The sequence below is a fragment of the Bombus flavifrons genome, chromosome 13 (genome assembly GCF_040668555.2).
Source record: "Bombus flavifrons isolate JBK064 chromosome 13, iyBomFlav1_principal, whole genome shotgun sequence".
NCBI lineage: Eukaryota > Metazoa > Arthropoda > Insecta > Hymenoptera > Apidae > Bombus > Bombus flavifrons.
The window spans coordinates 7,677,144-7,691,801 of NC_138454.1; the positions used below are offsets into that span (position 1 = coordinate 7,677,144).

Sequence of the window (14,658 nt, forward strand, 5' to 3'; positions counted from 1 at the left end):
GTTAACTCTTATGCGCACGCGTTTTATATTTTGATTTTACATCTCCTATACCTCTAATTTTTAGATTGGGGAACAAATATAATTATAGAAAAAATAAAATTTATTATAATTTGTGGTTTGTAGTATTTACATAAGTTACATAGATTTTAGTACATTTTGAATAGGTTTTTTAAACAATGTTTGATTAGTATTTGCTATTTCCCATAATGATTGTTTTTGTTCATCTGAAAATTTAATATTTGACTTTATAAATGATAATACAAGCTTCCCAAAATTTTTATCCTTGGCAAAGTCAACCGCTTTCTCAAATAATAACTGTATAAGTTTGTCATTTGTGGTAATATCTGTCTTAGTATCAATCAAAGTACGTAGGAAAGAAAGATGCCATGAATTGAGTTCTTTCACATATGATAAATATTCTCTGTAAAAATGATACTGCTCAATTACTAACACTTTAGTTTCTTTTGAAGTTTAATTGATTAATAATAAGATTAGTACCTACGTAATAAGAACGATACGTCTTTGAGGTTCAAAAGTATTTACTATAGCATCAATAATTGTTGTGTCTGTTAAATCAAGGTTTAAAAGTGGAATAAAAATGAACTTCTGAATATCATCTGGAAATTTCTGAGTGCTCTCTATCAAAGCAGATAAAAGTAATCTGGAAGGTTCTTTCAAAGCAATAATCTGCAATGATATTCAAACATTATTAGCCATGTTTGTGTAAAAATTTATACAAGCAGTCTAATTCTTTATAGATTAATATCATTCAAACTTCACCTTTGGTAATAATAAATGGGTATAAAAAGTTTCTGTGTATTTAATTCGTTGTTCCAAAGTCATATTATTCAAGGAACAACATAGATTATATGTACCCAGCATAGTTAGTTTTTTTTCTAAATCACAGACTATTTCTTGAAATTCTGCATCTGTTAAATTCTCTAATTGATTTAAATCCAATTTTCCATTAGGGCATTCCAATTCTTCAAAAAGATATTCTGTGATATCAAGTTTTGGTACACACTCCTGTTTAATATTTTTATCACAGAGCTTATCAAGTTGTGTAAAATAAAACTGAGTAGATGAAAATTGATCGGACGTGTTGGATAAAATATCATTACAATCATTATTGCTTTCGTTTAAAGTTTCTTCTACATCTATATCTTGTACTCCTTTCTAAGTGAGATAATGCAAGCTTCAATATTATTTTCCTTAAATATAATTTTGTTTCCTAATACAACTATTAATACTAACCTTCCTAGTTACTATTTGCCAAAAAGGATCAGCTTGAATTATATCTTGTTTTAATTTCTCTTTAATTACTATTAACTTTTCCGTGGTATATTGGGATAATACATAATTTTTTAAAATATTTTCCGGATTCATATTTTTAATAATAAGTCAATTTACAAAGAGATACTTTTATTGTATTATGTACTAAAGAAAATATAAGAAAATTTTACTTAAATAAAATAAATTATAATTGGAGAGAAAAGAAAAATTTGATTGCGAGTGAAAATATATTAAATCTCGTACATAATAAAATTATACATTTACGTCATATCCTAACGATACGTTTGTGTCAAGTAGTGTCAAGTAAACCATACCACCTGTTGAGTAGCTTCATGACAGTCAAGAGGTTAACAACGAAATAACAGTGTGTGCGCGCTAATAAATTTTATTTAGAAGTGATATTATCATGTATACAAATAAACGCATATAACTTTTTGTGAAATAAAGAAAGGATATTCAAGTTGAAAAACGCACAGGAATCGAGATACTGTAAGTCTTGCAGGACTAAATTAATTTAAATATTTTAAACAAGGAAATTTATCTGAAATGTAGATCCTATACGCATGTAAATATTTTGTTTCAAAATATTTTACATCATTCAATTGTGTTGCAATTAGCAAAAAGAGAATACTGCTTTCAATATGAAACATGATTTTTTAAAACTTTCGCGCTTTTATTGCTTTTGGATATTGATAAGTAATAGACATTATTTGAAATGTTACACTTTTATTACGGACAATGTGTTTCTGAAATGATTCATACTGTATTTATATCAAGTTTCATGAGAATGAATTAGCATAAATTAAGCAATTAAAACAATGTTACAAACAATAAGAGGAAATCTTTGTCTATTTTAAATTCGGTTATTCAAGTTTTGTGTATTGATAATTATTACTCGTGATAACATCATTGCGACGAACTTTCACTTCTGGAAAACCCAGATTATCTTAAGGTCATTAAGAATCATATTCATATTCATGTCATTAATATTTCTAATTAATGTTTTTTGTTTGTAATTATTTTTATAAATTTTCGTGTTCTAGATATCGTCGATTCAGAACATAATGCATGAATAATAAGGAAATAAAAATTTTATTAAAAATAACAATTTTTCTGGGAAGATTTCCTTAACTCAATATCCAAAAGGAAAGGTAAGGATACGAATGAAGAATATGCAAAGAAAATATTGTTAAATATCTGATATTTTAATTAAAATAAGGTAAATAATCCCTTCCTCGAATTGATCTTCATATCGGTATGATATAAAGAATTGAAATATATGCAATTATAAAAGTTGTATAATTATGTAATAAAGAAATTAACAAATGGATATATGTAATTTGTTACGTCCATGTTTTTCTTTTTTCGAGTTGGCTTTATATTTATAAAATATATTTATTTCGTAGATTACTTTATCAGAAAATGTAGTATTCATCAATCATGATGGTAGTGAAAATATAAAATTTATATTATGATACTTCTATCATAAAAAAAAAGATAGCGAAGAGATACTTCTTTTGAACGGCATTTGAATTTCGAGGAAAATGCCAATACTTTCAAATTTATCTCATCGTTTTCATATGTTAACAACCGATGCGAAACCTGATCCACCACGAATACCGATCGAAGGATATACTCACAATTTAGAACCAAATACAGTAAACGGTGATGAAACGAAGACGACCAAATTCGAATCTGTTCCAATTACTACAGAACCACAATTGGAATTAAAGAACGTAACGTCCCCCGAAAAAGACGACGCAGTACCTATTACAAGCGCCAAGTCTTCTACCGAAAAACAAGATCTGAATGATACGAAAGGTTCCCAAGATGATGCAAAAGAACGTAGAAAACCGAATATTAAAACGAAAACAAAATCGAAACAACGCAAACATTGTAAGTATTATTCACTCTTTAAACTTGAAAAAAATCAAATTTGTTAAATTTGTTTGTATTAAAGCGATCATGTTTTACTTTACAGCACAAGGAACACATGTAGTGAATTACAATATAATTAATTCAAACGGTGTAAAAATTGGCTCTAAAACTAGTTACATTTGTAATATTAATCAATTTGCTAAGAATAATTCTGATGCATCAGAAGAAACATGGACAAAAAATATTCGACAAATGCCAGCAGAAGTAGAACGTTTACGTACTTGTACTGACGAAATTAATTTAGATGACATATTTATAATTAAAACTTATGTTGGACATGGTTGGAAAGACGTTGCTAGAAAATTGTTATATTCGGACGGTCAAATTGAACAATTCGAAGAAAATTACAAATTTAGGGGCATAAGTGAAGTAAATTTGATTCCAATATACTATTTCTCGTTTATATTCTTATCTGTATCACTGCAAGTTTTTGTACTAATGACCATATTTCTAGGTAATTTATCAAATATTTCTGGACTGGAAACAAGCTAATACAAAAAATGCAGATATTGGTAATTTGATAAACATCTTATGGATTTGTAAAGAATACGATTGTGCAATACGATTAGCTTCTGCTCGCAGCGAGTCGACATAACGCTTTTTAACTGTATCTTTGTAATAATAAATCTTTGAACAATTTATCTTTTAATCGAATATATTCCACAAGTAATTATCATATTTATTAGTCAGAAGCGAAAATTATTTTTAATTGTATCCAATTTATATTAATTATAATAACTAGAGTAAAAAGTTAACTGCTGTTTCTATCTGTAATGTATATTGTATTAAAGAGTCGTTTTAATAAATAAATTCTAACGAATATAATATAATATTTACAATCCTATAATATAATCTTCTAATCTTACAATAACATTAATCTTAATTACGCATGTAGTTATCGTCGAACAAGATGCAATTAATGCAAACATCAATATAAAGCAGCATAAGTGGGCGTTCCATGGGCAAGGAAAACTGAGGGCAAAGTCGCGGATAGTACCGTGAGTCGCGACAGACATGGTTATGTAGATATGTATTTTCCAGGTACAAATATCTTATTCTTAGGATATCCATTTGCCCACGAAAGCGTGGCTTATCATCCGCCGATTGCTGCTTTGCTTAAGATAACTGCAGTTTTGCATTAGCAACTATGTATAATCTTTCACTGCTTAGGGTTCAGAAATCCATCTTTTTCTTAAATGCAATTATTTCATATATATATATTAAATGTACAATTATGTCATATTATACAATCATTATAAAACGATTGACTTTACCACTTTCCCTTTCTCTCTCACTCTCTGTACATACAGGTATACTTAAAATTATTATATTATATTTCTAGTATGTATACAAATAGAAAATATGTGCGATTAATGTACAATTAATATATATAAGCAATTCAAATACGTAATATAAATAAGAAATACAAAAAATATTTTCAAGTAATACATACATACATTTGTAACATATTTTTCTTTCTTTCCTAATTTTGTTTTTCCCCTTTTTTACCAAAAATTAAGTCTTTGCAATTTTCAAATTGTGTGACCATTTCTTGTAAACTTTTATTTCCATCTATTATTAAAACTGGTGCTGATACGCTAAATAGTGTCTGATGATAGAGCCACTCATCATGAATATTATGAACTTGCTGTAAATATTCTAATGATACACAATTTTCTTCTTTCCTCGCTCTTGTTTTCATTCTCTGATATACAACATCCGGCGATGTCCTCAAATAAACTGCATTAATATAAATATAATAACTAATATTATTATCAATGAGAAACATATAATTTATATTATGCATTTATGATAACATACTTATTAAATCCGTTACTATATTAGCATTCTGTATACACCAGTCATACCAATCTTCTAAGACCATTACTTCTACATCTTGTAATAGTTTAGAACGCTTCATAGTTTCTATAAAGCACCTCGAGCTAAATACTGATCTTTCCATAATTTTATAAGGCATTGGAGATTTGTAAGTATGAAGTTGCAGCATTGTTAGCTGTACATAGGATTGAAATAAGAAACTATAGCGCCTAGGATTTGTGTACATTAATTCCTAAATATTTTAAGCGAATATTTATCAATGTTACATATATTTTTACATGAATAGCAATAAATCTATATTCAAATAATCTTACCAACAAATTTGTTCCAGCAACATTTCGCCAAAGTTCTACTGGTTCTTGTAAAACGGTTGTATTGTTAAATTGTTTAAAATGACTTAAGAATGTTGTCTTACCACTTCCTATATTGCCCTCTATGCATACTGTAAATGGTCTCTTATACAATTTGCAAACAGAAGTAGTCATTTTTATTAGTAGAAACACAGATTTGCCTTAAGAAAATACAAAAATATGTTATCTTGTAGTAATGATCTTGTAGTAATGAATTGTTCTATTTTCATATGAAATATATGAAATACTAATTATTAAAAATATCGCATTTATATTTAATATGATTATATGCTACTGCTATGTCACAGTTACATTGAAACATTGTTTGATAAATTTCCCGCGCAAATTTTCTGTTCAGCTCTTTTACTGATAAGTTCTTTTAAAGATGGACGTACATGTAGATAGAAATAGTAGCTCTATAATTTGTCATTCTTCAAATTATCTTTGGTTGTCTTTTATTAAATTAATATTTACCTAATGAAGTCATGATTGAGTAATTTTTTTTAAACAATTTACGTTATTATATTATAGAAGAATAAAGGTTTTATTTATATTTTTAATCTTCGAGCATTTTATATTTTCATTTACCGTATAACCATTGCGTAGTTGTATCAAAGATTGGTATATCGATAGTTCAAACTTTACTATTACGTGCACTATAATGGGTTAAATGATATATTGCGCAAGTTAAAATATTATTTCATTACATACGCGGATATGCAGATGTATTATTTTTATTACAAAAAAGAATGTATCTGAAACAGTGAAAGCTTTGTATTGAATTGAAATATTTATTATAAGCTAAGGGAAATAAATATACTCTATTATTGACATGTATACAAAATAAAATAAGATTCGGAATTTTGCATTTATAAGTTAATAAGAGGCATGTATTAAATGATCAAAGTTGTTGGATAAAAAAGTGGAACAATCGAACTAACGTATGTATTTATAAAGCATATATACATCGATGGCCATGATATATGTATATATATGTACATATGTATACATATAGTTTTTCTGTCAACAGATATGAGTTTGTTGTATCAGTTGGTTGTTAGGAAAATGCAAGTGACTTACATTTTAAATGATGATTTAACGAAATATTTTTAGATACCTTTCAATTATTAGTCAGAATATTATATTGTATTTTTTATTACGGATTTTTGATGAATTCTATATCTTGCTTCTAAATAATTAATTTCTTAAAATGATTTAAATAACATTATGTATTAAACGTACGCGCAACATGTAGTACATGTAGGGCAATCATAAAATATTTGATGTTGAAAAACAAAATTATGAAACAATCAGTTAATTCATAATCATTTATTTTTACTGAAATTCTATTATAATTGGAACAATGCGAAATTTTTTGGGCGATGCTATAATATGGTAAGTTTTAAATACGAAATTGTTGAAATAATGAGACTGTCATGCATTAACATTATGATTCCCTTTTTATTTCTTTTCTTCTTTCTTTTCCTCTCTCTTCTAAGAAATATAGTACAAATAAATAAAATCCTTGGATGATATTTTTCACTTATTAATATAATTTTTTCTGTAGCATATTGCTACTACTTTCAGTAAGCCTTATATTTGGAGCTAGTGAAATTATTAAGTCTTTTGTGAATACCGGAGAAAATTTTTTAAAAACTTCCTCCTATAATTGGATTATTAAATTATGCTTAAATTTATTGAGTTATGCTACTGTATTATTGCCAGGTTGCCTCATATACAAATATGTTCGTCATACCAAATATATCCAAAGGGGAGGTAAGTGATAGGATATATTAATTAAATGAAGAGAATTTATGAACTTTTATTTAAAATTGTGATGCTTTTAAACAGGCAAAGGGTGCATACCCAAACTAGTACATTTATGTTTTGTGGGTCATTATGAAACAGGACTACTGGATTCATCTTCTTATACATCTACGCCATCGAATCATAGCCAACGTACTTTTACACAAGATACTTTGTTACTCCTATATTGTTTTTTTGGGTTGCAAATTAGTTATTTAACATGGGGTTACTTACAAGAAAAAATAATGACGCAGGTATAATCTGTTTAATAAAAAAACACACACACACTCACATGCACATATATGCATACATACCATACATTGATAAAGAAATTTATGAAATTACGAAGCAAGGAATGTTTTACAGTGAATTATCTTTAAGAAATTATACATTTGGACAAATGTAAAATAACAACATTAACAATTTTCAAGTACATGTTAATATGAGATAATGCCCATCGTGTACTAAAAAACATTCTTAACTTAGAGTTTGATCATTGCTAGTCACTACTTCTAGGATATCCAAGGTTTCTGTAAAGCAAAGATTTTTGAATTTGCAACTCTATTTTCTTGAACATAGACTTTTAATACTGTTTCGAGATGATGTTTAAAATGTAGGTTGCAAAATTCATAATATGTTATAAGTATGAATAGTCTAGTTTAATATTATACAATCATCAAAAATCTTTTATGAAAACATTTAATTTTTTAGGAATATGAAGACGTTGCTGGCAACAAGGATCATTTCCAAGATTCACAATTTCTAGTATTTGTAAATCGAATTCTTGCATTCTTAATGTCAGGGTTGTATTTAATAATTCAAAGACAACCACAACACAAAGCACCTCTTTATAAGTATGCATTTAGCTCCTTATCAAATATCATGAGCAGTTGGTGTCAATATGAAGCTCTAAAGTATGTTAGTTTCCCAACACAGGTATTCATTTGTTTAACATTTTGTTTTTTATTTCTTGATTCCAGAATTTTGTTTGGTAATTACGTTTAATTAAATATGGTATATATATTTCAGGTATTGGCAAAAGCTTCGAAAATAATTCCAGTAATGATAATGGGAAAGGTAGTTTCACATACCACATATGAATATTACGAATATGTTACAGCTGTACTCATTTCTATTGGAATGACATTGTTCATGTTAAATAGTTCAGATTACAAAGGCGGTGAGCGCTTTTTGTCATTTACTGTAAATTTACTAATCTTTTTTTTCTCTAATTATTGTTTCAATGCTTTTAGATGGAGCTACAACTATATCTGGTATTATTCTCTTAGGAGGCTATTTATTATTAGATAGTTTTACAAGTACCTGGCAAAGTGCATTATTTAATGAGTATGGGGTAACGAGTGTGCAAATGATGTGTGTAGTTAATATGTTCTCCTGTTTATTAACTGCAATGTCCTTATTTCAACAATCAAGTTTCCCTCTTATATTTTCCTTTATGACAAAGGTAATTTTAATTAATTAAGGTAATGATAGCAACAATCTCTGATACAACTTTAATATTCTTATTATTGCACAGTATCCTAGGTTCATTGTGGATTGCTCACTTATATCAATTTGTTCAGCAAGTGGTCAATTGTATATCTTTTATACAATTTCTAAATTTGGCCCAGTGACGTTTGTCATTATGATGACTATAAGACAGGTAATTATTTTGTTAAATATATTACTATTAATAAAATAAACAAGCTTAAGAGGTATCGTTTTCTTCCTTTTTCAGGGTTTGGCTATATTATTATCTTGTTTGGTATATCATCATCGTGTGACAGTCATTGGTATCATTGGCATTCTACTAGTATTTGGTTCGATATTCTTACGAATGTATTGTAGCAATCGATTACGTGCAATAAGAAGACGTAGGGCTGCGCAAATAGTATAAAAGTTAATTATGGAAACAAAAAGGCATAGATACAAATTTCATTAAATTTTGTACATTTCTTTTTTAAATGTACATAAGTTTTGTTAGATATAGTTAGAAAAAAGTGATCAATTCATATTGATTATACTATTTTGACAGTTTTCATATATATTTTACAAGCACTGGAGAAAACAATCAGTTATTTTTAAACATCCAGTTTTCAAATCTGTTATTTGATAATGTACTAATGTACTTTTAAGTGAAGTACTTTTAAATACACATACATACATATATATATATATATATGTATATATACGTATATACATATTAAAAATAATTAGACAGAAAAATGCATTATTTATTTAAGAAATATTTATTTTATTATAGACAAAAAATGTCATTTTTACAAGAAAAGTATTAATAAAAAACATACTGATTGTACGATTTATTGTCTACAAAGTTCATTTATATACAGGAATTTGTAGGATATTTTATTGAAGATTAAAAACATACTCGTTCATAGATTAGATCATTTTTAATTTTTATTAATATCCAGAAACATACAATATGATGCAATCAATTAAAACTCTTAAGTACTAACGAGGTTGTTTATTCTTCTGGGGATGAAGGTTTGTAAATAGCAATGAGGCACAAGATAGAAATGATTAACTCAGATGCTAGAAGTACCAATTGTATGCTACAAAGAATCACTTCTAGTCTGAGCACATAATTTTGCCAAATTAGAAAGTATAACGTTGCCAAAGAGCTGGGTACAGTTAAAATAACTCCAATAAGAATTGGTAATCCATGTTCTGTCAAATTCCCTTTCCTTCCAAAATAAATTCTGGCTCCTTCTGTGATTATAAGTAAGAACAAAAGCGCAAACTCTGCCAATGTTGTATTTGTGCCAGGTGAAGGTAGATTCGCAGCTTTAAAAAAGCCCATACCCAGTTCACATATAGCAAACATACCAAAATAAAAAGAGTTTAGATACATAAGAATTTCGTACGTTAAAGATGAACTGGCTATTGTAGGCATTCTACAATGACTCTTTAACACTGTTAGAAACCTTATGCTTATTAAGTTCTATCTAATATTAACTCATTCTCTTTTAATATACCTAATTATGAAAAATGTTGTTCCGTATCCATTATAATTCACACCTTCTCGATGAAGTATATACAATGCTTTTTCCGTTCATTTATTGAATTTCATTTATATTCTTTCTTTTTAACTTTAAAAATTCATTCTTAGTTTTCTATGCTACAACGACGATGTCATTCTTGGGTGTTACGCACGCAAATGGAGGTTACCTTCAGATTTTATTTTTGAATATGTCACAACATGCGTGCATATATGAATATTCAGATCTAGAATAACGTTTGTAGATTATTCTAGCGAATTGTTGATAGGAGGTGTTCTTAGTTAACTACTGATCATAAATATATAAAGCGAAGATCATAAAGATCAAGTTTGGTTAAGAAGGTGTAAACACAACCGAATTTCTTAGAAGTAAAGTAGTGTAGTAATCATTTCCACTGTTTTCTTTGAAACTTTTATCTTTCGTTACGTTTCCTTGATTATACATTTAGTATTTCAGTTAGGAAAGCTTATACATCAAAGAAAAGTTTAGTAGACACCCACTTTCACGAAAGGAATAACAACCGACTCGTGATTCATATATCATGAATATACCGAGCAGTGCTACCAAATGAGGAAACAAGAAATGTACGTAATTTGATTACAAAATTTGAATAACATATGTATGTACTTTAACATGCATGTATAGATTTCGAAGGAATATTAACATGACCTCAGTATGTAATATTGAATGTTAATATGTATTTTAACCTTTACAAATAGAAGTTGTTATATCTAAAAGATATCTTTATCGAAATATATGATTTGAACGAACCCCTAAAGACTATGGAAGAATGGATTAATTCGAAAAATGAAAAGTTTATAGAAGTAATCGATGGGTAATCTATCATGACAGAGCCACCATCCGAATGCGATGAATGATCTGCGATGGCTTTCTATTCGAACTTTTCAAGAGCATTTCGTTTCAACAAATTCCTTCAAAATCTTGGAGAAAAGTGGCAAAGAAAAAAATATGTAACCCCGATACGATTTCATCGATCGATAGTAAGAAACGTTAGCAATTTTGAAAGTTCGAAGCGAGTGGTTAAAGCTGTTCTTATCTTGTCTTACAAGCCTCAGCATCGAACGCAAATTTATGAAAACGATCTGTTGGCAAAGAACACGGAATACGAAAGTTTCTTTGATATAATCTTAATCGTGGCAAGAATTCTTGTGATAGGTTCTATCCTTACTGGATTGACTGTCGTATATTTGATCACACGTTTTACACATGGACACGTGTTTCCGATAATCCTCCGGAAAGGTAATTATTCGTTAGTCAAAGGAAAACATATATCGTTCGCAGGTTACAATTGCAGGTATCGAATTTCTCGGGCCAATTTTTATAAAATTCGGTCAATGGGCGTCAACAAGAAAAGATTTGTTTCCTGAAGATGTTTGTCGTACGCTGTCATTATTGCAACATAACGCTTCCGCACATTCTTGGATTTATACAAAGCAATTGCTTAAAGCCATATACGGCTCGAATTGGAGGAATATATTCGTAAAATTCGAACACGAGATGCCTATCGGATCAGGATGTTGTGCTCAGGTATAAAAATGAAATTGGATCGATCAAGTTTGATTGATAGATTGTATTTTGTCCGTTCATTCGATTTGATGAATCTGTCCGACCGGCAGGTGTACAAGGCATGGGTAGATCTGAATGCTCGAGTGGATGTAACGCGAAAACCTCAAATACCTGCATTTATTCAAAGTAAGCCATTTAAGCACGATCCTTTCTTTCATCTTATCTAACATATTGCTACACATGCCTCTGATCAAACTTCAACGAAACTTCCAGTCATACGAAAAATAAAAGCTCTAATGCTTCCGTAGTTCTTAATACGTATATATATAAATGTATAATATGTCGTGAATCTTGTTGCAGTTATCGAATATTTGAAATTTGGCTCGTTAATCAGTTTCATTGGTAAATATACGAAAAAAATTAGTTTTACTATATCGAATTGTAAACATTTCACGTGACATAAAATAATTTCAGAGAAAACGTTGAATATTGATGAAACAGATAAGAACGTTAATGCATATGTAAGTCGGAAGCTACAACCGGTAGCGGTTAAAATTTTACATCCTGGAATTAAAGGACAACTAAGGTATGAGATATACCGTGGTGTAATGGAAAATAATAACCAATCTTCCTGAATCTCTGGATCGTTTTTCTTTGTCGTTTAATTTAGAAGAGATCTTTGCATAATGAGAGGGATTTGCAAATGCGCGACATATATCGTGCCTCAATTGCAATGGCTCAGTCTTAACGATTGCATCGATGAATTTTCACAAATAATGGAAAATCAAGCAAGCTTCACGTTCAAGTTTAATTGCTTAAATCTTATAGAGCTATTTGAAATGTTTGTCCTTATACACTAACTGTTTTGTAAAGGTTGACATGAATTTGGAAGCACAGAATTTGATTCAGTTTTCGAAAAATTTTTCGAGGAAAAAGGATGTCATATTCCCCCGGCCCTACACAGATTTTACTCAACGCGAAGTTCTCGTGGAAAGTTTTCACGAAGGTTTTCCAATTTCCGATTATCTCGAAGATCACGATACAACATTGCAAGGAAAGCTGGCTAAGATAGGGATTAAAACGATTTTAAAAATGGTATAGCGCGGTCTGTCAACATGATTGATATCGTGTCGAATAATTCTCATAGACTTCTTAATTAATTACAATGAAAGTTATCGGGAAAATGACAGGTGTTTAAAGACAACTTCATTCACTGTGACTTGCATCCTGGTAATATCTTGGTACAGACAAATCGCGAACCTATTGGAAAAATTAGAGCCTGGTTTTGGAAATTTATTGATCGGAAGTACTTACCGACTTATCCACGCTTGGTCATACTCGATTGTGGTTTGGTAGTGTCTCTGAACGATCGCTGTCGACAAAATCTTAAGAATGTCTTCCGATCGGTGCTCATGGGAAACGTACCTACATATATTTCTTACTTTTGCCCTCTTTTTATACCTTTACTTTTCTTCCATTCACTTTTTCATTTATTTATTTCAGGGTGAATTGGCAGCGGAATACATTCTGGAACATAGTTCGCGCGTATCCCCCGACCCAGACGGTTTTAAGAATACAATGAAAGATATCGTAAACTCGCATCTTCGAAGTAGAATCAATGTAATCTTAAAACATTTTCAAAGACACGAGTGTATAATGCGAGAAATAATGGTAGAAATCGATCAAAACCCTTTCAGAGGAACGTTTCAAAATGTTACAGGTAGACGTGAGTACCGTTGTGACTGAATTGTTTTCCGCGATGGTTCGGCATCGTGTGAAGCAAGACGGAACCTTCAGCAGCGTGATTCTCAGTATGGTAGTGATCGAAGGCCTCGGTCGCAGTCTGGATCCAAATATCGATATCTTCACAGAGGTTGTGCCGTTCATTTTTACAAGTACAGCGTCGTACGACGATTAAATTGTGAAATATCGTTTCAAGTACTAAAACACGTCGGGAAATTTAGGAAACGAAAGAAACGTATCATCTGTTGTCAAGACGATCAAAAGAGGTTCTGGAATCCTAATCCCGAAAGAATTTGTTACTTTGCGATTGTAAAACGCGTTTGTGCGTTCGCATTATTCTGTTTTTGAAAAATTATATAACATAAAGGAGAGGATTGTATGTTATACGCATATAACACAAAGGATTGGAAGAGTAAAGCTACCAAGGAAGAATTTGGAAGGAATTTGTTTTATCGAATACACGCGCGACTATCTTCGTCACTGAATAAAGTCCCGCACGAGAAATTTCCCGTTTTAATAACATGTCATTATACGAATCCGAAGAGGAATTCCAATTTTAAAGCAGACTACACAGAAATTGCGTGTAATCGCAACGGACAGAATTCCGGCGAGTGACCAGTTGCTCGTGATCACTTCCTGGTTGGTCGACTACCTTTCGTACAACGATATACCACCCGTATGTGTGTATATGCGTACGTACACACATATATATATGGGTAAGTGTTCCGTACATGTTCCTCTCTTCGGATTGCTTTTTTTATACCTTTCGTATGTATCTCATATTTGCGAAAAAATTCTACTTCTGTCTGATCATTGGCAATCTTTGCAATAACATCGATTGTAAATATCGTAAATCGCTTTTCTAATTGTATCTCTGTTTGTATAAAAACCTATAAACTATACAATTTTTGTTACACGTCTTACATCTTTAAATATACATATTATTACATATACTTTAGCAAATTTGACGATATTTCTTAGTTTTCTCGTCTCTGATCGCTTTAAAACGATTTATACATTTGATTTTATAAAATGTAAGACGAGAATTTGCCTGCCTCCTTTTTTATCATAGGAAAATAGATTTATCAATATGATGAATTGCTTTTCATTTCGTCAACGTTGTCACGGTTACGGTTAATCTC

General features: G+C 29.9%; 6 protein-coding genes and 1 long non-coding RNA gene across 10 annotated transcripts; 3 read left to right on the forward strand and 4 right to left on the reverse strand.

Annotated features, from left to right (window-relative positions):
* Positions 1-119: 119 nt before the first annotated feature.
* Positions 120-1,590, reverse strand: LOC138186256 (uncharacterized). Its single transcript, XM_069125910.1, has 4 exons — positions 1,255-1,590; positions 781-1,176; positions 503-687; positions 120-421 (listed from the first exon to the last, which is right to left on the reverse strand). Exons 1-4 carry the CDS (start codon positions 1,384-1,386, stop codon positions 136-138), a joined length of 999 nt encoding a protein of 332 aa, XP_068982011.1. The 5' UTR covers positions 1,387-1,590; the 3' UTR covers positions 120-135.
* A 31-nt stretch (positions 1,591-1,621) lies between these two features.
* imd (death domain-containing immune deficiency protein) lies at positions 1,622-4,046 on the forward strand. Of its 4 annotated transcripts, none has more exons than XM_069125912.1 (5): positions 1,622-1,782; positions 2,337-2,512; positions 2,700-3,189; positions 3,275-3,600; positions 3,686-4,046. In XM_069125912.1, exons 3-5 carry the CDS (start codon positions 2,838-2,840, stop codon positions 3,824-3,826), a joined length of 819 nt encoding a protein of 272 aa, XP_068982013.1. In that variant the 5' UTR covers positions 1,622-1,782; positions 2,337-2,512; positions 2,700-2,837; the 3' UTR covers positions 3,827-4,046. The 4 variants fall into 4 exon arrangements, with proteins under 4 accessions (XP_068982013.1, XP_068982012.1, XP_068982016.1 ...); XM_069125911.1 differs by having other exon boundaries at positions 2,337-2,444; XM_069125915.1 differs by having other exon boundaries at positions 2,337-2,444; positions 3,275-3,595.
* A 25-nt stretch (positions 4,047-4,071) lies between these two features.
* Positions 4,072-6,052, reverse strand: dnk (deoxynucleoside kinase). Its single transcript, XM_069125948.1, has 4 exons — positions 5,895-6,052; positions 5,385-5,581; positions 5,053-5,302; positions 4,072-4,971 (listed from the first exon to the last, which is right to left on the reverse strand). The coding sequence occupies exons 1-4, from the start codon at positions 5,905-5,907 to the stop codon at positions 4,715-4,717; spliced, it is 717 nt and encodes a 238-aa protein (XP_068982049.1). The 5' UTR covers positions 5,908-6,052; the 3' UTR covers positions 4,072-4,714.
* A 196-nt stretch (positions 6,053-6,248) lies between these two features.
* Positions 6,249-10,024, forward strand: LOC138186268 (adenosine 3'-phospho 5'-phosphosulfate transporter 1). Its single transcript, XM_069125943.1, has 9 exons — positions 6,249-6,361; positions 6,451-6,815; positions 6,988-7,196; positions 7,272-7,480; positions 7,938-8,162; positions 8,256-8,406; positions 8,480-8,691; positions 8,764-8,889; positions 8,965-10,024. Exons 2-9 carry the CDS (start codon positions 6,784-6,786, stop codon positions 9,121-9,123), a joined length of 1,323 nt encoding a protein of 440 aa, XP_068982044.1. The 5' UTR covers positions 6,249-6,361; positions 6,451-6,783; the 3' UTR covers positions 9,124-10,024.
* On the reverse strand, positions 7,414-7,836 carry LOC138186275 (uncharacterized). The gene is made up of 2 exons (XR_011174853.1): positions 7,625-7,836; positions 7,414-7,513 (listed from the first exon to the last, which is right to left on the reverse strand). It is a non-coding gene; the product is annotated as an uncharacterized LOC138186275 (long non-coding RNA).
* On the reverse strand, positions 9,623-10,813 carry LOC138186272 (transmembrane protein 216). The gene has a single exon (XM_069125949.1). The coding sequence runs from the start codon at positions 10,138-10,140 to the stop codon at positions 9,712-9,714; it is 429 nt and encodes a 142-aa protein (XP_068982050.1). The 5' UTR covers positions 10,141-10,813; the 3' UTR covers positions 9,623-9,711.
* Positions 10,814-10,948: 135 nt separating this feature from the next.
* On the forward strand, positions 10,949-14,421 carry LOC138186274 (uncharacterized aarF domain-containing protein kinase 2-like). The gene is given in 10 exon segments (XM_069125951.1): positions 10,949-11,506; positions 11,562-11,794; positions 11,884-11,959; positions 12,134-12,175; positions 12,248-12,359; positions 12,444-12,561; positions 12,647-12,940; positions 12,943-13,194; positions 13,277-13,393; positions 13,494-14,421. Coding segments are annotated over 10 exon segments (1,818 nt in total). The 5' UTR covers positions 10,949-11,130; the 3' UTR covers positions 13,692-14,421.
* Positions 14,422-14,658: the final 237 nt, after the last annotated feature.

Bases quoted from the DNA above. Each gene is read 5' to 3' on its own strand.
- LOC138186256 (XM_069125910.1), bottom strand. From the start codon at position 1,386: ATGAATCCGGAAAATATTTTAAAAAATTATGTATTATCCCAATATACC. The intron at 1,177-1,254 runs GTTAGTATTAAT...TATCTCACTTAG, and splicing joins GGCAAATAGTAACTAGGAAG to AAAGGAGTACAAGATATAGA. The intron at 422-502 runs GTAGGTACTAAT...TCATTTTTACAG, and splicing joins AGACGTATCGTTCTTATTAC to AGAATATTTATCATATGTGA.
- LOC138186268 (XM_069125943.1), top strand. From the start codon at position 6,784: ATGCGAAATTTTTTGGGCGATGCTATAATATG. The intron at 8,407-8,479 runs GTGAGCGCTTTT...CAATGCTTTTAG, and splicing joins TAGTTCAGATTACAAAGGCG to ATGGAGCTACAACTATATCT. The intron at 8,692-8,763 runs GTAATTTTAATT...ATTATTGCACAG, and splicing joins TATTTTCCTTTATGACAAAG to TATCCTAGGTTCATTGTGGA.
- LOC138186272 (XM_069125949.1), bottom strand. From the start codon at position 10,140: ATGCCTACAATAGCCAGTTCATCTTTAACGTACGAAATTCTTATGTAT.
- imd (XM_069125912.1), top strand. From the start codon at position 2,838: ATGCCAATACTTTCAAATTTATCTCATCGTTTTCATATGTTAACAACC. The intron at 3,190-3,274 runs GTAAGTATTATT...TTTACTTTACAG, and splicing joins ATCGAAACAACGCAAACATT to CACAAGGAACACATGTAGTG. The intron at 3,601-3,685 runs GTAAATTTGATT...CCATATTTCTAG, and splicing joins AATTTAGGGGCATAAGTGAA to GTAATTTATCAAATATTTCT.
- dnk (XM_069125948.1), bottom strand. The intron at 5,303-5,384 runs GTAAGATTATTT...TAAAATATTTAG, and splicing joins TTGCTGGAACAAATTTGTTG to GAATTAATGTACACAAATCC. The intron at 4,972-5,052 runs GTATGTTATCAT...ATATTAATGCAG, and splicing joins TATAGTAACGGATTTAATAA to TTTATTTGAGGACATCGCCG.